The sequence below is a fragment of the Heteronotia binoei genome, chromosome 2 (genome assembly GCF_032191835.1).
Source record: "Heteronotia binoei isolate CCM8104 ecotype False Entrance Well chromosome 2, APGP_CSIRO_Hbin_v1, whole genome shotgun sequence".
In the NCBI taxonomy this organism is placed as follows: Eukaryota; Metazoa; Chordata; class Lepidosauria; order Squamata; family Gekkonidae; genus Heteronotia; species Heteronotia binoei.
The window spans coordinates 4562920-4589527 of NC_083224.1; the positions used below are offsets into that span (position 1 = coordinate 4562920).

Here is a 26608-nt window from a genome sequence, read left to right on the forward strand (position 1 = left end):
GCGTAGCCACGGAAAAGGCTCTTGCGGTCAAACGGGCCTCTTTTAGCCCAGGGATCTTTAAAAGATTTAACGAGCTTGATCGTAGTGCTCTCTGGGGCTCCTGTGAGGAAAGGCGGTTCAGAAAGTAGACAGGTCCCAAGCCATATAGGGCTTTAAAGGTCAAAGCCAGCACTTTGAACCGGGCTCAGAATACTACAAACAAGCTGTGCAGCGTCTCCAGTGCAGGTTGGGACAATAATACAGCCCCCTGCGGGGGGAGGAGTCCTTCCGGGGATGTCAAGAAGAAGAATATATTGGATTTATATCTCGCCCTATACTCTGAATCTAAAGAGTCTCAGAGCGGTCACAATCTCCTTTACCTTCCCCCCCGCACCACAACAGACACCCTGTGAGGTGGGTGGGGCTGAGAGAGCTCTCCTCAGAAGCTGCCTTTTCAAGGACAGCTCTGCGAGAGCTATGGCTAATCCAATACCATTCCAGCAGCTACAAGTGGAAGAGTGGGGAATCAAACCCCGTTCTCCCAGATAAGAGTCCGCACACTTCACCACTACACCAAACTGGCACTGGAAGAGGCAAGGAATAGCCATGGGGGATTTTGGATTGAGTTCAGAGCAACATTTGGTTGGTAGAATCAGACAGCCCACTGCAGGGACAGGAGGCCTTCTGGGGACTGGGACTTGTAGGGTCAGGAGCTTCCTCTGAGCAAGAGCTCAGGTGTGGCTCTCGTAGGGATGAGGTATCCTGAAAGACTAGATATCTGGGGAAGGTGGAAGAGAGGTTAAGATCAGGCAAGCCAAAGGAAGCGGAAGGGCCCTCAGTCCTTTCCTCCTGCAGTAACATTGATGCCTTTAGAACTTACCTGCCCTCCAGGTGTTAATGGGATCTCTCTTCTTTTTCCAGCCCAGGACGATCAGAGCAATGAGGAGGGTGAGGAACTGGATCAGCAGTTGCCAGATCGAGTTCAAAATGTGGACTTGAAAGAAAACATCAGGAATCCAGGAAGACCTAAGAGAAAGAAAGGCAGCCATACAGCTGAGAAGAGAGATGGAAGACGACATAATGCACGTTTTCCAAAGCAGAGGATAATGAGGGCAAGTACATCCGTTCAGTGTGTAAAGCACTTCAAAATCAGATCACAGCTCCCTCTGCACCAAAGACAACGAAGAGGGCAGAAATCATTTGAATGCACAGAGAGTGGAAGGAGATTCAGTGAGACAGGGAATCTTCACAAGCATCAGAGAATCCACAAAGTAGACAGACCTTTGGACTGTTTAGAGAGTGGAAAGAGATTCAGTCAGAGTGGCCATCTTCAAAGTCATCAGAGAACCTACACAGGGGAGAGACCTTTTGAATGCTCAGAATGTGGAATGAGGTTCAGTGAGAGACGGAAACTTCAGATGCATCAGAGAATCCACACAGGGGAGAGACCTTTTGAATGCTCAGAGTGTGGAAAGAGATTCAATGACAGTAGCAGTCTTCACAGGCATCAGAGAACCCACACAGGGGAGAAACCTTTTGAATGCTCAGAGTGTGGAAAGAGATTCACTGACAGTAGCAGTCTTCACAGGCATCAGAGAACCCACACAGGGGAGAAACCTTTTGAATGCTCAGAGTGTGGAAAGAGATTCAATGACAGTAGCAGTCTTCAAAGTCATCAGAGAACCCACACAGGGGAGAAACCTTTTGAATGCTCAGAGTGTGGAAAGAGATTCAGTCAGAGTGGCCATCTTCAAAGTCATCAGAGAACCCACACAGGGGAGAGACCTTTTGAATGCTCAGAGTGTGGAAAGAGATTCAGTCGCAGTGGCCATCTTCAAAGTCATCAGACAACCCACACAGGAGCGAGACCTTTTGAATGCTCAGAGTGTGGAAAGAGATTCACTGTCATTAGAAGTCTTCACAGGCATCAGAGAACCCACACAGGGGAGAGACCTTTTGAATGCTCAGAATGTGGAAAGAGATTCACTGACAGTAAAAGTCTTCAAAGTCATCACAGAACCCACACAGGGGAGAGACCTTTTGAATGCTCAGAATGTGGAAAGAGATTCACTGACAGTAGAAGTCTTCAAAGTCATCAGAGAACCCACACAGGGGAGAGACCTTTTGAATGCTCAGAGTGTGGAAAGAGATTCAGTCAGAGTGGCCATCTTCAAAGTCATCAGAGAACCCATACAGGGGAGAGACCTTTTGAATGCTCAGAGTGTGGAAAGAGATTCAGTCAGAGCAGCCATTTTCAATGTCATCAGAGAACCCACACAGGGGAGAGACCTTTTGAATGCTCAGAGTGTGGAAAGAGATTCACTGACAGTGGCAGTCTAAAAAATCATCAGAGAACCCACACAGGGGAGAGACCTTTTGAATGCTCAGAGTGTGGAAAGAGATTCAGTCAGAGTGGCCATCTTCAAAGTCATCAGAGAACCCATACAGGGGAGAGACCTTTTGAATGCTCAGAGTGTGGAAAGAGATTCAGTCAGAGCAGCCATTTTCAATGTCATCAGAGAACGCACACCAGGGAGAGACATTTTGAATGCTCAGAGTGTGGAAAGAGATTCACTGAAAGTAGCCATCTTCACAGGCATCAGAGAACCCACACAGGGGAGAGACCTTTTGAATGCTCAGAGTGTGGGAAGAGATTCAGTCAGAGTGGCCATCTTCAAAGACATCTGAGAACCCATATGGGAGAGACATGTTGAATGCTCAGCGTGTGGAAAGAGATTCAGTCACAGTGGCACTTTTAATGCCATCAGAGAACCCACACCGGGGAGAGACGTTTTGAATGCTCAAAGTGTGGAAAGAGATTCAGTCGGAGTGGCCATCTTCAAAGTCATCAGAGAACCCACACAAGGGAGAGACCTTTTGAATGCTCAGAGTGTGGAAAGAGATTCACTGACAGTGGCAATCTTCAAAGTCATCAGAGAACCCACACAGGGGAGAGATCTTGTAATTGTTTAGCCTGTTAAAGCAGCTTTTATCTTATTTTATAACTAAAGAAGATCCACATTCCGTATAGAGAACTGGCACTATATAAACTATTGTAGAAAGCTTGAATCTACGCAGAAATGTTATTGTAACCAGGAAGAAATATTAAAAATGCTCTCAATATGGAAGAAGCTTTAGCCGTGTTCGAAGCCTTCTGATACATCTCACTACCCCATATGGTGTCAAAAGGACACCAGACTCTTTTCTTCCAGCCAGTTGGCAACCCTAGATTGTTTATTAATCTGAGAAAACGAAGCTGAACTAAGGAATGTTCATAGGTTGTTTAAGAGATTCTTATGTGTATCAGGTACATCAGACATATACTCCTTATATATAGCTATCTGGTCCTTTTAAATTAATTTTAATAAGTCGATGAATATTGCTATGAGATTATTGTAAATTATTATTATTAAACTGTATTATTTTAAACTGTATTTTTTCCATCTAATTGTGGGGGCTGGGGTGAACAGAAGTATCATTTGTTATTGAAGTTCATTCCCCTTCAGATATTTGACCTGCAACACAAATTGTAAGTTGCTTCGGCTCCAGCTACCAAAGGAGTGGTGTTCTAACCCTCTGTGAAGTATTCCAGCTGGGGCTTTGGTGTGTTCTCCCTAAGCATCCTACACCTGCAAATGATACTTAATCATTCGGCCTTGATTGGCTGGTAGGCTCTTTAATGCTGCTGGAGGCCTTCCTTTAGGGGGATTAGCCTCTTCCCCTCCTGGTCACCTGGGTCTGAGAGTTTGAAACTTTCTGTCTCTGTTATCTGACAGTGATGCTCATGTATCTTATAGAGTCTCTTTGCTTGCCCTTGCAGCTGATAAGAGCAAGAGTGATATCAAATGTAACTGATTGAAAGTTTGGTGTAGTGATTAAGTGCTCAGACTCGTATCTGAGAGAACCAGGTTTGATTTCCCACTCCTCCACTTGCAGCTGCTGGAATGGCCTTGGGTCAGCCATAGCTCTCTTAGGAGCTCTCCTTGAAAAGGCAGCTGCTGTCAGAGCTCTCTCAGCCCCACCTACTTCACAGTGTGTCTGTTGTCGGGAGGGGAAGTAAAAGGAGATTGTAAGCTGCTCTGAGATTCAGAGTGAAGGGTGGGGTATAAATCCAATATCATCCATCAACAACAACTTCTTGAGGGCGGCCCTTCTGGGGAACTTTTAGGATGTTTTCTGTGAACTTTGGCGTTTGTGTTCTGTTTTGTAATATTTCTTCCTGTTTTGTAATTGGGGGGTGGTGGGGGGTGGGCTCCCTCTGGGAATCCTACCCCCCCAGGGAAAGTGCATGCGCAATACATAGCCTCTCCTCTCCCGGTGTAGTGAATGCCGCGTGGTCACTGTCTGGCTATGCCTGGCAGATGGTCACTGCAATGGCCTCTCCTGCATTACTGCATCCGTAGCAACACCTTCTCGCTGGTCCCCCCCGTTTTCACAGAGTTTGCTACGTCATGGTGCGACCGAATTGTCCGGCGGTATAACCGGATGGGCAGGCTGGGCCCACCAACTTCGTCAGCCTAAGAGAAGGAAAACTCTAACATCAAACCCGGGCAGATAGAGCTCGTTAATGTAACACCTACCACCTGGAGGACTCACTGCCGGCGTCCCGGCTTACTGGGCCATGGCAGATGACCCCCAGGTGAAAGGGTGGAGCCAGTACCGCGCACACTGCGCTTCACCTAAAAAATTCCTCTGCGCAGGCCTGAAGGGCATATCCACAACGCATCAAGTCCTGCAGCGATAGGCAAGGGGCGAAACGGCAGGTGGAAGGTGCATCTTTCGGCAGCACCCTGAACGACCAAGCAGCCTTATCTAGGGACAGCACTGCTTGCTCCACACGGAGAGGGGCCTAGAAAAGGTGGCCTAAACAAAGCTCGTCTCCCCCACCCCAGTTGGCTAGCCGCGGTCAACGGGCATCCTTACTTGCGGTCGAAAAATAACAACAAAGAAAAGGCATGCACCTGCCTCACAAAGTGTGCAAAGACTAAAGCTTGCGTGTTGGAACATCAGAACCATGCTTGACACAGTAGGCAGTGGTCGCCCTGAACGACGCTCTGCTCTAGTTGCCCACGAACTTCTCAGGTTGAATATCGACATAGCAGCTCTCAGTGAGGTCCGTTTCCCTGAGGAAGGTAGTCTTCAAGAACACGGTGCTGGCTATACCCTCTACTGGTCGGGTAAGTCAAAGGCTGAGAGCCGCCTTTCTGGCGTTGGCTTCATGGTCAGGAACTCCATTGCCTCCAAACTCGAAAACCTGCCAACAGGTCACTCAGATCGCATCATGTCCATGCGCCTCCCACTTCAAAACAAGCAGCATGCAACACTCTTCAGTGTGTATGCCCCAACCCTTCAAGTAGATCCTGCAGAAAAGAACAAGTTCTATGCTGATCTACGCAACCTCGTACGGAAGACCCCTACAGAGGACAAGGTGATCATCCTTGGCGACTTCAATGCCAGAGTAGGTAAAGACTTGGAAGCCTGGAAAGGAGTACTTGGCAAACACGGCATTGGCAACTGCAATGACAACGGGCGCCTCCTGCTAGAATTCTGCATGGAGCACCAGCTCACCATCACCAACACTATCTTCCAGCAGAAGAACAGTCTGAAGACAACCTGGATGCACCCACGGTCCAAGCATTGGCACCTTATCGACTACATTCTGGTGCGCCAGAGAGACCTTCGAGATGTCTTACACACCCGAGTAATGCCCGGCGCAGAATGTCATACGGATCATCGTCTTGTACGCTGCAATCTCCGTCTTCACTTTAAACCCACACCCAGGAGAGGAGGTATCCCTCGGAGGAAGTTTCAGGTTGGCAGCCTCCAGTCAGCCGAAGTTAAAGCTGCCTTCCAGGCAAAACTCCAGTCAAGAATTGAGGACCTCAGTTGCCCCACAGACCCTTCTCCAGAAGCACTCTGGGAACACCTAAAAACTACCGTCCTGCAGATCTCTGAAGAAGTCCTCGGGTTCTCCACAAGGAAGAATAAGGACTGGTTTGATGAGAACAATCAAGAGATCCAAGAATTACTGGCAAAAAAGAGATCTGCCTACCAAGCACATCTTGCTCAGCCCTCCTGTCCTGGGAAAAAAGCAACCTTTCGCGCTGCATGTAGCAACCTCCAGCGCAAGCTTCGAGACATTCAGAACGAGTGGTGGACCAAGCTTGCAGAGAGAACCCAGCTGTGTGCAGACACTGGTGATTTAAGAGGGTTCTACGAAGCCCTGAAGGCAGTATATGGTCCATCTTATCAGGCTCAGAGTCCCTTGCATAGTGCAGACGGCCAAGTGCTCCTCACAGACAAGGCATCCATACTGAACCGGTGGTCGGAGTATTTTCAGGTTCTCTTCAGTGCCAACCGCGTAGTTCAAGATTCAGCAATCCACCTCACCCCACTTCAACCGGTGAAAACAGAGTTGGATGAGATCCCCACCCTAGAAGAGACTGTTAAAGCCATCAAGCAACTGAAAAGTGGCAAGGCAGCAGGAGTTGATGGAATTCCACCAGAGATCTGGAAGCATGGGGGCACAGTACTACATAGCTCACTTCACAAAGTACTTGTCACCTGCTGGGAACAAGACAAATTACCACAGGACTTTCGCGATGCAATCATCATCACCCTATACAAGAACAAAGGGGAAAAGTCAGACTGCTCCAACTACCGGGGGATAACCCTGCTCTCCATCGCAGGCAAAATCCTTGCCAGAATACTCCTGAACAGACTGGTGCCCACCATTGCAGAAGAACTCCTCCCAGAGAGCCAGTGCGGCTTCAGAGCTAACAGGAGCACCACCGACATGGTATTTGTTCTCAGGCAGCTCCAAGAGAAATGCAGGGAACAGAACAAGGGTCTGTATGTGACTTTTGTCGACCTTACCAAAGCTTTCGATACCGTTAGCAGGAAAGGCCTGTGGCAAATCTTGGAACGTTTAGGATGTCCCCCAAGGTTCCTCAGCATGATCATCCAGCTACACGAAGACCAGCGAGGCCAAGTCAGACACTGCAACGACCTCTCGGAGCCCTTCCCAATAGGCACAGGTGTAAAGCAAGGCTGCGTTCTTGCGCCAACTCTCTTTACGATCTTCTTTAGCATGATGCTTCAAAGAGCCGCAGTAGATCTAGATGAGGACGATGGTGTCTACATCCGCTATCGCACCGATGGCAGCCTGTTCAACCTGAGGCGACTAAAGGCACACTCCAAGACAATGGAAAAACTCATCCGAGAGCTACTGTTTGCTGATGATGCTGCACTCGTCTCCCACTCGGTATCAGCTCTGCAGCATATGACGTCCTGCTTTGCAGAGGCTGCCAAGCTATTCGGCCTAGAAGTTAGTCTGAAGAAGACAGAAGTTCTCCACCAGCCTGCACCCCAGGAAGATTATCACCCTCCCTGCATCACTGTGGGTGAATCAGTTCTGAAGACAGTCCAGCAGTTCAGCTACCTGGGGTGCATCATCTCCTCAGATGCCAAGATCGACAAGGAGATTGACAACAGGCTGGCAAAGGCAAACCGTGCATTTGGCCGATTGCACAAGAGAGTGTGGAGCAACAAGCATCTGAAAAAAGGCACAAAGATCAATGTTTACAAAGCGGTTGTGATGACAACCCTCATCTATGGCTCCGAATCGTGGGTTTTATACCGTCATCACCTGCGACTCCTTGAGCGCTTTCATCAGCGCTGCCTTCGCACCATCCTCAACATCCACTGGAGTGACTTTGTGACCAACACTGAAGTCCTCAAGCGGGCAGAGGTTACCAGCATCGAGGCACTGCTGTTGAAGACGCAGCTGCGCTGGGCAGGGCATATTTCTAGGATGGAAAACCACCGCCTTCCCAAGATTGCCCTGTATGGCGAACTCTCCACCAGCCATCGAAATAGAGGGGCACCAAAGAAGAGGTACAAGGACTCCTTGAAGAAATCCCTTAGCACCTGTCACATCAACCATCACCAGTGGTCTGACCTAGCCTCAGATCGCAAAGCATGGAGGCACACCATCCACCAGGCTGTCTCTTCCTTTGAGAACGCACGCATAGCTGGTCTTGAGGACAAAAGGAGATTGAGGAAGAATCGCACTGCTACAGCACCAACCCCAAATCAGACTATTCCCTGCAGCCACTGTGGCCGGACCTGCCTGTCCCGCATTGGTCTTGTCAGCCACCAGCGAGCCTGCAGCAAATGTGGACTATTGCACCCTTCTTAAATCTTCGTTCGCGAAGCCAAGCCGAGAGAGAAGTGTAATGGCCAATAGGTATACACAATAAATTTTTGACTGTAGTTATCCCAAAATATTTATGAAGGGTTTGCAGCTTTTTACTCGCTGTGTTTCCCATGTCTGTGTTTCCTGCACCCCCCACAGCTCCAAGAATACAGACAGAGCACCACTTACAGGGAAAGAAAGAAAGAAGGGGGGGGGAACAAAAAAAAGGAAGGAATGGGGAAGGAAGGAAGCCAAATAGACGTCAGGCTTTGCAGTTTGTGTCAGTCTTCAAGACAAGCTCCTCTCTGCACAACAGAGAGACGGGGGAAGGAAGGAAGCCAAATGGAGCTCAGACTTTGCAGCCTGTGTCAGTCTTCAAGGCTAGCTCCTCTCTGCAGAACAGAGCGACGGGGGAAGGAAGGAAGGCAAATGGAGATCAGGCTTTGCAGCCTGTGTCAGTCTCCAAGGCTAGCTTTTCTCTGCACAACAGAGAGACAGGGGAAGAAAGGAAACAGAGTACAGGTCAGGCTTTGCTGGGGGCGGGGCTAGCTTTGGCTTTTTTTGTGACCCAGTAGTGAGGCTTCCGTGGCCCAGTACTGGGTCACTACCCTGCAAATGGGAAACACTGGCCTACAGAAATTGCTTGGCATGTAGAAGTTCCCAGGGTCTTTTATGTCATTTGATGAATGGGTTTTCCATAATAGGAAACTTTTTCTTCTGTCTTGTTTTGAGTTCCCCCCTTTTAAAAAATTTTCCTCCTACTAATGACTGGCATCCGAGGAGGTGAGCAGTGACTCACAAAAGCTCACAGCCTGCCAGAAATTTTGTTAGTCGTTAAGGCTTCTAGTGTCCCAAACATCATGGTCGGGTGGTCCTAACAGAGGGATCCCAATTGGACTCTTGAATGTTGAGAAGATAAGAGAAGCCATGCTGGATCAGGCCAAAAAACCCAGGCACCATCAGTGGGGCCAGGACACGAGGAGCCCTGTTAGCCACAGAGTATAGATGGAACTCTCTGTCTGGGGCAAGTGATGCTCTGTATTCTTGGTGCTTGGGGGCAAAGTGGCAGGGCTTCTAGTGTCCTGGCCTCACTGATGGACCTCCTGTCGGCACCTAGTTTTTCTGGCCACTGTGTGACACAAAGTCTTGGACTGGATGGGCCATTGGCCTGATCCAACATGGCTTCTATTATGTTCTTATGTCTGGGGCAAGTGATGCTCTGTATTCTTGGGGCTTGGGAGGGGGCACAGTGGGAGGGCTTCTAGTGTCCTGGCCCCACTGATGGACCTCCAGATGGCACCTGGCTTTTTTTGGCCTGATCCAGCATGGCTTCTCTTATGTTCTTAATATTCATTTAAAGGGCACAAGGTCCCTTTAAATGTGATTGCCAAAACTCGCTTGGGAGTTCAATTGTGCTTTCCACACCTGGCTCCACCCGCAAAGTCCCCAGATATTTCTTGAGTCGGACTTGGCAACCATATGTAGAATTCACCTTCCAAGGCAGCCATTTTCTTTAGTGGGAACTGAACTCTTTTCAGAGGGTTTGAATTGGCAGGCATCTCTTTTAACGGAGGGAGGACTAGGGATTTTTAAAAGTATTTTTAAATGAGAGGCCTCGTGGCGCAGAGTGGTAAAGCAACAGTATTGCAGTACTGTGGTCTGAACTCTCTGCTTGTGACTGAGTTCGATTCCAGTGGAAACTGGATTCAGGTAGCTGGCCCAAGGTTGACTCAGCATTCCATCCTTCCGAGGTCACTCAAATGAGTCCCCAGACTGGAGAAGGCCATGGCAAACCACCCCGTAAAAAGTCTGCCATGAAAACGTTGTGAAAGCAACGTCAACCCAGAGTTGGAAACGACTGGTGCTTGCAGGGGGGACCTTTCTTTTCCTTTTTCCTTAAATGAAAACAGTTCCAACCGTTATTATAAGCACTTTGAACCATAAGGAAAGGTGAAGCTTAATGAAATGAATTGTAACCGTCCCAGGTTAGGGGTGACAGGTTATTTATCACTGTAATGCTCTGTTCGTGGGACTACCCTTGACCCTAACTCAGAAACCACAGCTAGTGCAGAACCTTGCAACACAGCTGTTAACAGGGCTCCCTCGATAGGAGCACATTCAACCGGCCCTGAAAGAGCTGCACTGGCTACCTATTGTGTTCCGTGTCCGTTGGTATTGACCTTTAAAGCCCTATATGGTCGAGAGGTGTGCGCATGCTCTAAGGAGTAAGAAGCCTACGCCTTCCCCCTCCGAGAAGGAAAAAGAATTACGACCTAAAAGGAATGTAAACATTCCCACTACAGTGTGAGAAATAAATAGGAGAGTGTCTAAGGAAGCAGAGAATAGTCTGACTCGAAAACTCAATGGCTGCGTTTGGTAAGAAAACTTTTATTGAACTTTCAAGATAAGACGTCAACGCTAACCGTGACTGATTGCTTAAAATGGCGACTACAGTGAAAGGGTTATCTGAGCAAATGACGCAATTTCAAAACTTAGTGTTAGAATCTAATGAGAAAATTAGAGCTGAAATCGCAGAAGTAAAAAAGGAGGTGTGCCAATTAAATATGGAGTTAAAAGGGGTCAAAGAACTGGCATTGAAAGCTGATAGCGCCACAAAAGAAAATAAGGTGCAGATTAACCAGCCGAAGAAACAAATCACTGAGCTTTCGGACAGGAATAGAAGGGCCAATTTAATTGTACGTGGAATCTCAGAAGAAGTAGATGCAAAACAGCTAGAGAAAAGCATGATGGAATGGATTTCAGAGCAGGGAATAAAATTAAATGAAGAGCAGATAGAGCGAGTACACAGACTGCAAAGTAAAAGAAGAGGAGGGGAACCACGCACCGTGATAGTTAAATTTGCGAGGGAGAAATTACAACAAGTATTGCTAGCTCTGAAGAAGAACAAACAACTGGAACATAAAGGGAAAAAGGGTTTTGTAAGACAAGACTTTTGTCAGGAAACATTGCAACAAAAGAGCTTAATGAAACCATATGCTGAGAGGCTCCTCCAGAACAAAATACAGTTCACATGGGCTTATCCAGCTTCTATAGTAATGTTCAGAGAGGGGAAAAGACTGATGGCAAGAAATCCAGATGAAGCAGTGAAACTACTAGAGAAGTTGGAAATCGACCCAGGAGACACTGACTCCCAACCGATGGAGGAGACTTCAATATTGGAAGAAGAAGAATCTACCACACGCCAAGACAAATGGCAAAGGACACTTTCATAAGAAAAGGGAAGTATTCATAAAATAAGATAAGAGGTCATAAATTAAGGATATAATTAAGTATGAAGGAGGGGGGGGATGTGCATACCAAAAGGCATAGAGAGGGGATAAGGAATCACCCTCAGTTACAAGCTCTATGTCAGGGGCAGGAGGGAGGAGGTGGAGGAGGGGGGGAAGGGATGTTGGGAAGCAGGAAGGGAAGGATAATAAAAGTAAATGTTCGGCCAGAGGGACGGGGGAATTTTAATGTAAAAGAAAATGGTTAGAATGTTGATAGAAGCATATGAAGCTTTAAATTTGAACCCCCAACCAACTCACTTTTCCAGCAGGCATAAAATAGCTTCATGCTTAGATCATATAATCTTTCAATGATCAAATAATTGGGAATTGACAAGAATAACAATGCACCCAATATGGATCTCTGATCATGCCACATTGAGTATAGAAATAGAAATAAAAGGTGAACAGGTTAAAAGAATGTGGAGATATAATAATATGATTATGACTAAAGAAAAAAATTAAGAAATTATGGAAAATCAGTTAAAATTATATTTTAAGGAAGATAGAGGGACAGTGGCCACAGATATTTTTTGGGATGCAGCTAAGGCAGTAATCAGGGGACAATGCATAATGAAGGAAAAGGAAATAAAAAAGAATGTTTTTTTTTAATGACAGGAAAAATACAAGAACTGGAAACGTTACAGAGACACCAAGTAAAAAAAATTTGCCCAGATAGGCAAAAATTAATTAAAGAACTTAAGAGACAATTAGATTCTCTTGACTCTATGGCACTCTGGAAAAAAGAAACTATGGTAAGGAATGAATTTCAATAAACTCAAATAGGAGATTTGAAGAGTAGAAGGCATAACCAAAGGGTGAAAAGTATAAGAATACATGCAAATGCAACGCAGAACCCGAATGAGATTAGAGAAGCCTTCCTGGATTTTTATAAAACTTTATATGCAAAAAAAGACATAGTTGAATTTGTGGAGCAAATAGGAATAAGTTTAAAAGATCAGGGTATAGAAAGTTTAAAGAAAGAAATCACTACCCAAGAAATAGTTGAGGTAATAAAGGGTTTAAAAACTGGCAAATCTCCAGGATTAGATGCTTTGCAGCAGAATTCTACAAGGAAATGAAAGGAATATTGATCCTGGAACTGCAAACAGTGTTTAATACTATCCTAAAGGGAGGAAGGGCTCCAAATACCTGGAGGAAAGCGGAAATATCTTTAATAGTGAGACCTCAGAAAAATCCTCAAGAAGTGGGCTCATACACACCAATAAGTTTATTAAATCAAGACAATAAAATTTTTGCCAAAATAATGGCAAACAGATTGCGAAACGTAATACCTCATATAATAAAAGAAGATCAGTATGGGTTTGTGAAAGGTAGAAGTATAGCACATTCCATAAGAAATATATTAAATGCAATATGCCATAGCCAGGCTAAGAAACTAGCATTACTTAAATTAGATGTATATAAAGCATTTGATGCACTGTCCCGTGAATTTTTGTGGTCCATAATGTCGAAATATGGAATAGGCCAGCCATTTATAAATACAATTCAGGAAATCTATAATAATAATAAATTTTATTTGTATCCCGCCCTCCCCACCTCTGCAGGCTCAGGGCGGCTAACAACATTTCATAAACTTACAATCTACAGAGAAGGTACAGCAGTTGTAAAAGTGAAGAATGAACATACGGAACCATTTCCAATTTTAAGGGGAGTAAGGCAAGGGTGTCCACTTTCACCAGCCTTATTTATAATGGCGATGGAACAATTAGCTGAAAGAATTAGGAGTTCAGGCAGGATAGCAGGATGCAGGATGGGCAGGGAGGAGATGAAAATTAACTTATTTGCAGATGATATAATTATGATTATGGCAAATCCCAAAGAGGGAATTAAGGAAATGAAAATTATATTAGATGACTTTGAAGCGATATCAGGATTAAGAATTAATATGGGGAAATCAGAAACAATGTATTATAATGTGAATTTGAAGGAAAGGAAGGAAATTAATAGGTTAACTAAAATAGGAATGGGGGTCAAGAAATTTAAATATTTGGGAATAGAAATTTATAAAAATATTAATAAGATAGTGGAAAAAACTATAAAAAGGTATGGGAAAAGATAACAATATAATAATAATAATAATACTTTTTATTTGTATCCCGCCCTCCCCGCACAAGCAGGCTCAGGGCGGCTCACAACACATAAATGCAATACAATACAATAGAATCATACAAAGCAATAAAATCATCTTAAATCAATATACAGTTACATTAAAATTAACATTAAGGTGCTAAATAGATCTTCTTAAGTTCAGTGGAAAGAAAAGAAAACATACACAGCGACATTATCTTAGCTCGGCATGGGCGAAGGCTATTTTGAAGAGGTATGTCTTACAGGCCCTGCGAAATTGGTCTAAACATCGCAGGGCCCGTACCTCCTCCGGGAGTTGATTCCACAGCAGTGGGGTCGCAATGGAAAAGGCCCGATCCCGGGTGGTCTTTAATCTGGCCTCCCTTGGCCCAGGGATATTCAGCTGGTGCTTACCAGCTGACCTCAATGCTCTCTGGGGCTCATATGGGGAGAGACGGTCCCTCAGGTCGACAGGCCCTCGGCCATATAGGGCTTTAAAGGTCATGACCAGCACCTTGTAATGAACTCAGTAGACCACTGGCAGCCAGTGCAGTTCGCGCAACCCTGGCCGCATGTGCTCCCATCTTGGAAGCCCCAATAGCAGCCTAGCCGCCGCGTTCTGCACCAGCTGCAACCGCCGAGTTCGGCACAAGGGCAGCCCCATGTAGAGGGCGTTGCAGTAATCCAGTCTGGAGGTGACCGTAGCATGAATCACCGTTGCCAGGTCGCGGCGCTCCAGGAAGGGGGCCAGCTGCTTTGCCCGCCGAAGATGAAAAAACGCGGACTTGGCAGTGGCCGCTATCTGTGCCTCCATTGATAGTGAAGGCTCCAGAAGAACCCCCAAGCTCCTGACCCTGTGGGCCACTTTCAGCGGCTCACCGTCAAGAGCTGGCAAGGGAATTTCCCTTCCCGGGGCACCGCGACCCAAGCAAAGGACCTCCGTCTTCGCTGGATACAACTTCAGCCCACTCAGCCTGAGCCAGCCAGCCATGGCCTGCAATGCAAGGTCTAGGTTTTCTGGGACGCAGTCAGGTCGGCCATCCATTAGTAGATAGAGCTGGGTGTCATCTGCATATTGATGGCACCCAAGCCCAAACCTCCGAGCAATCTGGGCAAGGGGGCGCATATAGATGTTAAACAACATCGGAGAGAGGACTGCCCCTTGTGGCACTCCACACACCAGTGGGTGCCTTCGGGACAGCTCTCCCCCAATTGCCACCCTTTGTCCCCGACCATCAAGGAAGGAGGAGAGCTACTGTAAGGCTGACCCCCTAATCCCTGCGTTGGCGAGCCGGCGGGTCAGTAACTGATGGTCAACCATGTCGAACGCAGCCGACAGGTCTAACAACATCAGCACCGCCACACTGCCTCGATCCAGATGCCGCTGGAGGTCATCCACCAAGGCGACCAGCACTGTCTCCGTCCCATGGCCTGGACGAAAGCCGGACTGGCAGGGGTCTAAGGCGGAAGTGTCATCCAAAAAACTCTGTAACTGTAGCGCCACTGCCCTCTCAATAACTTTACCTAGAAATGGTAAGTTCGAGACCGGTCGGTAATTCGCCAATTCGGCCGGGTCTGCTGTACTTTTTTTTAGGACGGGGCGGACCATAGCCTCTTTCAATGCTGTTGGAAATTGCCCTTCCAAGAGGGATCTATTTATGATATCCCGTACAGGATATCTAAGTTCCCTCTGGCAAGATTTAATTAGCCAGGAGGGACATGGGTCAAGATCGCAAGTTGTAGGGCGCACAGTAGAGAGAATTCCATCGACTTCCCCTAGGCTGAGTGTGTCAAAGTGGTCCAAGGTAAGACCAGAGGACAGGCACGGAGCCTCGGGTTCTTGTACTGCATCTAATGTGGCGGGAAAGTCCTGGCAGAGCAACGAGATTTTATCTGCAAAAAATTTCGCAAAAGCCTCACAGCCTATTTTCAATTCCCTCATATTTGGTCTGCCCTGAGGCAGAGTGGTCAAATTCTCAACTATCTTAAATAATTGTGCTGGGTGCGAATTTGCAGCCGCAATCCTAGTCACAAAGTAGTCTTTCTTTGCGGCTTTGACTGCCATCTCATAAGACTTCATAAACGTTCTGTAGGATGTTCTCGTCGCTTCGTCACGAGTATGCCGCCACCGCCTCTCTAGTCGTCTGAGTCCCTGTTTCAGCTGGCACAACTCCGAGGTGTACTATGGAGCCAGCCTATTACGGGGGCGCAGAGGGCGCCGGGGAGCGATTTCGTTGATGGCCCCAGATAGCCTGTCATGCCAGGCCTCTACCAGGTCATCAAGGGAATAACAAGAGATATGAAGGGATGGAGGAGGAAAACTATGAGTATATAAGGTTGCCAAGTCCAATTAAAGAAAAATCTGGGGACTTTGGGGGCGGAGCCAGGAGACTTTGGGGGTGGAGCCAGGAGACATTGGGGGTGGAGCCAGGAACAAGGGTGTGACAAGCATAATTGAACTCCAAGAGAGTTCTGGCCATCACATTTAAAGGGACAGCACACCTTTTTAAATGCCTTTATTCCATAGGAAATAATTAAGGATACGGGCACCATCTTTTGGGGCTCATAGAATTGGACGCTCTGGTCCAATCATTTTGAAACTTGGGGGGTATTTTGGGGAGAGGCAGTAGATGTTATACTAAAAATTTGGTGCCTCTACCTCAAAAAATAGCCCCCCCCAGAGCCCCCAATAACCATGGATCAATTCCTATTATTCCCTATGGGAATCGTTCTCCATAGGGAATAATAGAGTGCCCAGTAGACATTTCCCTCCCCCCCATGCTTTCTAAAGTGGGGGAGGGCCTCCAAACCAAGGAATCCCCTGCCCCCTCCCTCTCACACACACACAAGTACTTACTAGATCTTCTTCCGGAGAACTCTACTTGCTGTGAAAACGAAAGAAAAAAAAGGGAGGGGCTGTTCTCCGAAGTCCTTCCTGTTTCCTGCTTCCTGCCCAGCCTTAAAGGGGCACACATTTTACAAACGACTCAGGAGCTCTACAGCAATATGAAGCCTACACGTATGTTCTCCCCACCTCCCCCCCACCCCCCGCTTCCCGATTTTTAAAGAGCGGGAGATGAGGCTGCGAACCCAGAAGCCCCCTGCCAGGGCGGGGGGGGGGGGGTTGGGAAGCCTATGAGTATAACTGCTAAAGTAAAAAGTTTTACAATGTTTTGGATACCAAAATTATTATATTTATTCCAAACAATACTGTGGAGAAATGCCATCTTAGTTCATGATGATGCTTGGTTGGGAGGGAACATGAAACTGCCAGGCAGGCTGCGTCCTAGTCTTCCCTTTACTCCCCCCCCTCCCTTCCGGAGTTAAACCATCGACTCTTGGAGGAAAGCCTCCTAGAGAGGCAGGAAGTTCGTTTGTTTCTCCTTATTTGAATTAGAGGGGAACAGGCAGTCTGCAGCTGGCGCTCAAAAGGAAGAGGTGGCCAGTGTGGGTCTCCTGCTTCTGGGAGTGGCCTATTCAAGGAAGAAAAGGACCCCAGGCAGGCAGACCGAGTAAGACATCCACAAGGAAAGGCAAGTTTAGCCCAGGGACAGTAGGATGCGTTTAAATCAACCTTTTGCTTGTTGTGCTGTGCTGCGCTGTGCGGAACGTTTACATGCAACTGTTTTTGTTTTGTTTTGTTTTTCTTTTCTTTCCTTTTTCTCTTTTAATTAAATATTTTTACTATTTTGAATGCTGGCAGTCAAACTCTGTACCACATAGATCCCGACCGCTTAGACCACGCTGCTTTATGAAGGGGGGCCTGGGGAAGAGGGAAGGCCTGCAGTTGGATAAGGTGCTAATCCTCCAGGGGTTCCCCGAAGAAGTGCTGTGGTCTCTGTGACACCCAAGTACAGGGTGGCAGAGGACCTTGAGGCCTGGCCTCTGAGCTGGAGAGGGGGATTGGGAGTCCTGTTCCTCTCAATCTGAACCCCTAGACTGAGCAGGTGGTGGCAGCGAGCCCTAGTGGCCGGAGGAGAAATAGCTCCCTCCAGGAGTTGGCGACTCAGCAGTGAGTTGACGGGACTGGGTCTGAAAGCAGAAACGGGCCGGTTCCGTCACATTTGGATACCAAAATTATTATATTTATTCCAAACAATACCATTAGAAATGGACAAACAAAAAATGAGTAACTGGAACACAAAAATACGAGAATGGATTTTTGGTACTAAGAAATTTAGAATTGCAAAAAAGTTAGTATATAATCATAACTCTGAACTAGGATGGGGAGTACCGGACATAATAAACTATTACGAAGCTTTTCAACTTAAAGCATTATTAGAAATAGAAAGAGAGGGGAATCAGAAATGGGTTAGGTTTGAAAATGAAGCTAACAAAGGGGAAGGGAAATTTGGTATTTTTACAAATAAATGGACTAAAGATCTTAAATTGGATACAGGACCAAGTTAAAGTACATTAATGATCTGGAGAAAGTGGCAGCCAAAATGGTTACAATGAATATCTAGATGGTCGCCTTTGGAAACTTTGGAAGAGAAAGGCATAGACTATAGATGGGGGGAACTTCTTAAACAAAAAGGATAGAGTAGAGTACAGGACTTGTTATCTGCAAATATCTTAAAACCATTTCAAGCTCTAGAGGAGACAGTAGGTGCAAAATACTGGTTAAAAGCTGCAGGCTTATACATAAAAATTAAAAAGATAACTGAAAATAGTGACATAAATATAGAAGAACCAATAGAAGAGATTTATAAATTAATGGAAAAAACCAAAAGAGGATTGGTAGGTGTAATTTATAAGAAAATGACCTCAGATGAAGAAGGAATAATAACCCACCTTCAAAGAAAATGGAGTACAGAAACTCAAATAACAGAACAAAAAGCTAAAAAATTAATGGAAGTAATTAAGGGAATAAAAATACATAAGTTTAGGGAAATGGAGCTAAAATTTTATACCAAATTCACAGAACCCCAGCCACCTTAGCCAACATGTTTCTAGGATTAAGCCCAAACTGTTGGCATTGTAGAAAAGTGAAAGGATGGTACACCCACATGTGGTGGGAATGTCATGAGCTTAAAATAGTGTGGGAAAATATAGTAAGAATAATAAACAAGCTCTTTCAAGTAAAGCTAAATATAGATTTTGAACTGATGTTGATGAGTACTCTGGGCAATGCAATCATAGGGAAAAAGAACCAAGATCTATTAAAAACGATGATACTAGCTGGTAAAGCAGTAATAGCAGTAGGGTGGAAAGATAAAAATAAATGGACAGAAAGAACCTGGCATAATTATTTCTTTGAATTTGTTCAGTCAGATATAATGGATATAACAAACCAGGATCTGCCATGGGATGATAGAACATCAAGGATCAAAGAAAAGTGGTCGCTTTACCTGAGCTGGATAAAAGCGGGACAGAAGGAAGACGTTCAGTGGAAGCTTCAAGCCCTCTGCCCCTGGCTGAAAGAAGAAGTTTAGATCGAGGGGGGAGGGACAGGTGAGAAAAATTTATAACGGAACAATGAGACAATGGAAAATTGTACATTTTAATTAGTAAACAATAAAAAATTATATTAGAAAAAAAATAAAATAAAGCCTTATATTGTCGGGGCCCTGCCTATCTACGGGACCGCCTTTCTCCACCTGTTCCCCAGAGAGCACTGCGTTCAGGGGCACAAAACCTACCGTCTATCCCCGGATCAAGGGAGGCCAGACTGTGTTCTAGGGGTGCCAAAGGCAGGGGTGTCAAAGATGTGGCCCTGCGGGATCTTTCCCAATTCCACAGGGCCTGCAAAACTGAATTGTTTTGACTGGCCTTCGACACCTAACCGGGAGAGGGCTGCCCCCCTGCACTGCTGAGGAATTACGATCGTTATAGAATCACTGTCAGAAGAAAGAAAGATCCCGCCTATACTGAAGTTAAGCAGCACCATAAAATGTTTTTATCATTTTAAGATTGTAATTGTAGCTGTTTCAACTAGGCTTCCCAATCCCCAGGTCCCAGCGGGGGATCCCCCGTTTTGACAGGCTTCTCCCCGCCCCCAGCCAGCTGGCCGGCAGGGGAAGCCCCGCCCCCACAGTCATCCGGTAGTTTTAGAGCTCCGGCAGGTTTAGAAACCTGCAAACATCCGTTTCTAAAATGTGCCCTTAAGGCTGAGCAGGAAGCAGGAAACAGAAAGGGCTTCATGGGAAAGGGTCAGAAACAGTTTCCTAAGAGAACGGCCCCTCCCTTTCTTTTGCATTCGTTTTCAGAGCACAAGTAAAGTTCTGCAGAAACAAGACCAGTAAGTATTTGTGTGTGTGAGGGGGGGGGGCAGGGGATTACCTGGTTTGGAGGTCCTCCCCCTCCCTTTAGAAACTGGGCACTCTATTATTCCCTATGGAGAAGGATTCCCATAGGGAATAGTGGGGAATTGATCCGCGGGTATTGGGGGCTCTGGGAGGGCTATTTTTTGAGGTAGAGGCACCAAATTTTTAGTATAGCATCTAGTGCCTCTCCCCAAAATACCCCCCCCCGAAGTTTCAAAACGATTTGACCAGGGGTTCCAATTCTATGAGCCCCCAAAATGGTGCCCCTATCCTTCATTATTTCATATGGAAGAAAGGCATTTGAAAAGGTGTGCTGCCCCTTTAAATGTGATGGCCAGAACTCCCTTGGAGTTCAATTATGCTTGTCACACCCTTGTTCCTGGCTCCACCCCCAATATCTCCTGGCTCCGCCCCCAAAGTCCCCAGATATTTCTTGAATTGGACTTGGCAATCCTAGTTTCAACTGATTGTTAGCCGCCCTGAGTCTGCTTGCGGAGAGGGCGAGAAAAAAGTCTAAAGTAATAAGTCTATTCTCTCTCTCGGCTTGGCTTCGCGAACGAAGATTTAAGAAGGGTGCAATAGTCCACGTCTGCTGCAGGCTCGCTGGTGGCTGACAAGACCAATGCGGGACAGGTAGGTCCGGCCACAGTGGCTGCAGGGAAAAGTCTGATCTAGGGTTGGTGCTGTAGCAGTGCAATTCTTCCTCAATCTCCTTTTGTCCTCAAGACCAGCTATGTGTGCGTTCTCAAAAGAAGAGACAGCCTGGTGGATGGTGTGCCTCCATGCTTTGCGATCTGAGGCGAGGTCAGACCACTGGTGATGGTTGATGCGACAGGTGCCAAGGGATTTCTTCAAGGAGTCCTTGTACCTCTTCTTTGGTGCCCCTCTATTTCGATGGCCGGTGGAGAGTTCACCATACAGGGCAATCTTGGGAAGGCGGTGGTTTTCCATCCTAGAAATATGCCCTGCCCAGCTCAGCTGCGTCTTCAACAGCAGTGCCTCGATGCTGGTAACCTCCGCCCGCTTGAGAACTTCAGTGTTGGTCACAAAGTCACTCCAGTGGATGTTGAGGATGGTGCGAAGGCAGCGCTGATGAAAGCGCTCAAGGAGTCGCAGGTGATGACGGTATAAAACCCACGATTCGGAGCTGTAGATGAGGGTTGTCATCACAACCGCTTTGTAAACATTGATCTTTGTGCCTTTTTTCAGATGCTTGTTGCTCCATACTCTTTTGTGCAGTCGGCCAAAGGCACGGTTTGCCTTTGCCAGCCTGTTGTCAATCTCCTTGTCGATCTTAGCATCTGAGGAGATGATGCACCCCAGGTAGCTGAACTGCTGGACTGTCTTCAGAACTGATTCACCCACAGTGATGCAGGGAGGGTGATAATCTTCCTGGGGTACAGGCTGGTGGAGAACTTCTGTCTTCTTCAGACTAACTTCTAGGCCGAATAGCTTGGCAGCCTCTGCAAAGCAGGACGTCATATGCTGCAGAGCTGATACCGAGTGGGAGACGAGTGCAGCATCATCAGCAAACAGTAGCTCTCGGATGAGTTTTTCCATTGTCTTGGAGTGGGCCTTTAGTCGCCTCAGGTTGAACAGGCTGCCATCGGTGCGATAGCGGATGTAGACACCATCGTCATCATCTAGATCTACTGCGGCTCTTTGAAGCATCATGCTAAAGAAGATCGTAAAGAGAGTTGGCGCGAGAACGCAGCCTTGCTTTACACCTGTGCCTGTTGGGAAGGGCTCCGAGAGGTCGTTGCAGTGTCTGACTTGGCCTCGCTGGTCTTCCTGTAGCTGGATGATCATGCTGAGGAACCTTGGGGGACATCCTAAACGTTCCAAGATTTGCCACAGGCCTTTCCTGATAACGGTATCGAAAGCTTTGGTAAGGTCGACAAAAGTCACATACAGAGCCTTGTTTTGTTCCCTGCATTTCTCTTGGAGCTGCCTGAGAACAAATACCATGTCGGTGGTGCTCCTGTTAGCTCTGAAGCCACACTGGCTCTCTGGGAGGAGTTTTTCTGCAATGGCGGGCACCAGTCTGTTCAGGAGTATTCTGGCAAGGATTTTGCCTGCGATGGAGATCAGGGTTATCCCCCGGTAGTTGGAGCAGTCTGACTTTTCCCCTTTGTTCTTGTATAGGGTGATGATGATTACATCGCGAAAGTCCTGTGGTAATTTGCCTTGTTCCCAGCAGGTGACAAGTACTTTGTGAAATGAGCTATGTAGTACTGTGCCCCCATGCTTCCAGATCTCTGGTGGAATTCCATCAACTCCTGCTGCCTTGCCACTTTTCAGTTGCTTGATGGCTTTTTTTTTTTAAACTTAAAGTTTATTATTTTATAATATCAGCAACGATAATAAACGTTACAAACATATATCATAGGTATGAAACAAAATACATATATATATATTACTTAGATAGAATTGAAATAGCAATATCACCATGCATAAGCACACTAATAGTATTATTGCTGAAAAATATAGGAAAAAAAAGGGGGGGGGAAGGGGGGAAAAGGAGAACCTAACCCATTCCTTCCTTCTGAACCAATTGCCATGTACATGTTTTGCTACTGAACTGAATGTCTATCAATAAATAATAAAATTCAAATATTTCTTTGGCATCTTGCATTTTTTAGTAGCACTCTTATTAACAAAGCTCAAAAAGGGAAACCATTTCTCTACAAAATGTTCACTCGTCTTGGGGTTGTCCGCAATACTTAGTTGGGAGGTAATTTTGTCTTGGATTATGATATCCCATATTTTGCGAAACCAGAGAGTTAACGATGGTATCTTAGTTGACTTCCAGTGTTTTGCAAGGAGTAGCTTACCCGCCAACAGTAATAAAGCAATAAGTTCTGACTTTAACTTGGAGAAATTATTGCTTAGTCCTAGATTTAGCAGTATCATTTCTGGGGTACGAGGAATGGTTTCCCCTACAATTGCTTCAATAGTAGTAATTAGGGTATTCCAAAACGCCTGAATTTTGGGGCATGACCACCAGCAATGAATAAAGGAGCCCAAAGCGCCGCAGCCTTTCCAGCATAGAGGACTAGTGTTTTTATGAGCATAGCTCAATGTTTGTGGTGTTAAGTACCACCTAGAAACCAACTTATATTGTAGTAATTTAAAGTTGGAGCACCTAGATTTGCAAGCAGGTGACGACCAAATTGCATTCCATTGTTCTTCCGACCATTGCACCTTACAGTCCTTGGCCCATGCATTTTGTTGGGATGTAGTTTGTGACCAGCTTTTTTGGTTTAACAAACAATACAATTTAGATACTAGCCCTCTCATACTCGAGCCGTCTCTATGAATTAATTTCTCAAAGGCATTCAATTGATTAGTATTTGGCATTACAGGAATTACTTTATGCAAAGCATCATACAGCTGGTAGTATTCGTACCAAGGGATTACAGTTTTGAATTTAGTTTCTAGTTGGCTCTGAGTGAGTATTTTCCCTTTTGAGCTGATATCTGATATTCTAAGAATATTTCCTTGCCTCCAAGTTTTAAAGTTTGTTTTCGATTCGCCTGGGGGGAACCAGGACTGTCCCAGAAAGGCCATGACAGGTGTTGAGGGTTGGGTTATTGAAGCTCTATGTTTGTCCCAGATCTCTAGGGAACACAGTAAGAAGGGGTTGTTTATCTTGGTTTTCCTCCTCTCTGTTGCACTAAGCCAAATAAATTCATTAAGATTAATAGGTGAAATACTTGCTGCTTCGATTTGCAGCCAGGGTAAGGGGCAATTCTTATTGGAATATAGTAAAATATTCCGTAGCTGAGCTGCTAAGTAATATTTTTCTAGAATCGGCGCTCCTAAACCCCCCTTGTCTTTGGGTTTGGCGAGCAAGTGATATGCAATTCTTGGCTTCTTGTTCAGCCACAAAAACGATGAAAAACACTTTTGCCATGCTAGCATATCCGCTTTTGGGATAGAGATTGGGAGATTCTGAAATAAGAAAAGGAATTTGGGTAAAATAAAGGTTTTTATCAAATCTATCTTCTCTAGCAAATTGAATTGAAGCTTCATCCAGGAATTCAGTTGTATTTTGGTTGCTTTAAATAACTGTTTGAAATTAACATTGAATAAGTTAGTAAGATCGATAGGGATGTGGACCCCCAGGTGGCGCCACGTTGTTTTAACCCATTTAAAGGGAAAATTAAGCATAATTTCCTGCTGTACGTGTGAAGATACATTAATCGGGAATATCTCAGACTTGGACATATTGATAGCGAATCCAGAAAATTCCCCAAAAGTATTCAGCACATTCATTAACTTAGCCAGTGATGATACTGGGTTGCTTAGATAGATGACTGTATCATCAGCAAATAAGCCAATCTTATGGGGAGTACCATCCACAGTTATTCCTTCAATTTCAGTATCTGTTCGTATCATATGAGCTAACGGCTCGAGAGATAAAGCAAATAGAATTGGGGAAAGTGGGCACCCCTGTCTCGTGCCTCTAGATAAAGTAATAACCTCCGAGCTTAAGTTATTAATACTTAGTTGCGTTTTCGGGGAATTATAAATGGCTGAAATTGATTTCATAAAATTATGGCCAAAGTCCATTTGTTCTAGAACTGCCTTTAAGTAGGGGACCTCCAATCTGTCAAAGGCCTTTTCCGCGTCAAGCGATAGGATAAGGGATGGGGTTGGAGACGTTTTGCCAAAGTGTATTAAATTCAATGATCTTCTGATGTTACCTGAGATGGAGCGACCAGGGATGAAGCCTGACTGATCCGGATGGATATACCTCTCAATTATTTTATTGAGTCTTCGAGCTAGAACCGAGGAAAAGATTTTAAAATCATGGTTTAAGAGCGATATTGGCCTATAAGATCTAGGGTCTTGCCTATCTTTACCTTCCTTATGTACTACTATTAATTTGGAGTCCTTCCAAGTCTCAGGGATGATTCCTTCCTCCATTACTAGATTGCAAGTAGCAATTAAGGGTTTTAATAAACTAGACTTAAATTTTTTATAAAATTCGACTGGAAAACCGTCATTGCCAACCGCTTTATTATTTTTAATTGAATTCAGTGTTTCCAAAATTTCTAGGTCAGTGATGGATCTGTCTAAAAACTCTGCATCACAGTGCGAGAGCTTTTTGTCAAATTTCATGTCCTCTAGGTATTTTTTAAAGTCTAAACTCCTGTTAATAGAAGTCTCGTATAGAGACGAATAGTAGTCTTGAAAGACTTTAACAATATCTTGAGGTAGAATACATGGTACGCCTTGGGCTGTTCTGACTGAATGGATCATTGCTTTGGCTCTGTTTTGCTGTATTCTAAGCTTTAATAGTTTTAGGGATTTCGAAGTTCTAGTAGTATAACGCTGCCTTAAGTATAGCAATTTCTTTTGGATGTCTGAGGTCTCAATTAACTCCAATTTCTTTCTTTCCATTACAAGTTTCTTAAAGGTTTTTTTCCCACCATATCTCATATGCTTTTTCTCAAGTTCAACAATTTTAGACTTAATCTCCTGAGTCTCTTTACTTTTGTTTTTATGACATACTGATGCTAATGAGATAAGGTCTCCCCTTAGAACTGCCTTGAAGGCGTCCCAGACGATGTGTTGGGAAACACCACAATTATCATTATGATGGAAATATTCTAGAATTTTTTTATTTATTTCCTCGCAAATGCTATCCTTGGTCAGAAGTAATTTATTCAAGGACCAAGTTGGGCCTCTGTTGCCTAATTCCTGCATAGATATCTCAATTGAAACCCACGAGTGATCGGAGATGGTCCTTGATCCGATTACCGCATTTTGGGCATGAGCCAGGAGAGCAGGGGATGTTAAGAAGTAGTCAATTCTAGAGTAAGTGTGGTGTATTTGAGAGAAGTAGGTGTAGTCCCGTACTTTCTGGTTTAGGGATCTCCATATGTCTATTAAATTTGAGGTTGACAATAGTTTATTCAAACCTGTAAGTTTTGTATGGCCAGTCTTAACCCCTGATCTGTCTAAACCCTTATCTATGATGTAATTGAGATCTCCTCCCAAGATGACTTCACCTAGTTTGAAATCAATTAATTCAGCAAAGACTTCCTTCAAAAACGTTAATTGTCCATTGTTAGGTGCATATACTGAGGCAAGCGTTAAGGGTTTACCATTTAATGTGCCCTTAACAAAGATATAGCGGCCCTTAGAGTCCAGTTTCGTGCCCTGTACATCAAAAGCTGTCATTTTAGAAATTAAGATTGCCACCCCCCTTGCTTTGGATGACCCAGGCGCATGGAAAGTTTGATTGAACCATTTAGAATGTAGACCAAAGGGAGAGTTTTTCTTCACATGTGTTTCTTGTAAGCAGACTATGTGTGGCCGTTCTTTAGTTAAGGCATTAGCAATTCGTGTTCTCTTAATTGGGTTTTTAAATCCCCTACAGTTCCACGTCAACAGTTTCAAATTGTTAGTCATCATAAATCCTATACTTGGGGCTCACCAAGGCGTATAGTATGCTTTTCAGGAAGTGTAAACTAAGTCAAATGCCTAAACAAAAATTATTACGCACTATGGCACTTACCAATTAGATTCTAATGAGATATAGAATAAACAGAAAGGGTGGGTTAGGCAGGGGTCTTACACAATGGACAAGAAGAAAAAAAAAAAAGACAACGTTCCAAACAAATAACACAAACCAATAATCAAATAAAACTCAAACACACCACCAACGTACCCAACACGGGGTAAAGTTTCACTGGATCCTAACAAATAGGAAACTAGGGAACAAACCTTAGGTTTCCCTAAACAGAAACTTCCTTAATACTCCCAAGGGGGCTGAA

At 45.2% G+C, this 26608-nt stretch overlaps 1 protein-coding gene across 1 annotated transcript in view; it reads left to right on the forward strand.

The window, feature by feature from the left end:
- Positions 1 to 1085: 1085 nt before the first annotated feature.
- The window catches only part of LOC132590456 (oocyte zinc finger protein XlCOF6-like), a gene marked incomplete at its 3' end in the record, with an annotated part of 49080 nt that continues 23557 nt past the window's right edge, over positions 1086 to 26608 (forward strand). Inside the window, exon 1 of the mRNA XM_060263387.1 lies at positions 1086 to 2637. Within this exon, the coding sequence (XP_060119370.1) occupies positions 1086 to 2637 (1552 nt within the window). The remainder of the gene's footprint in view (positions 2638 to 26608) is intronic.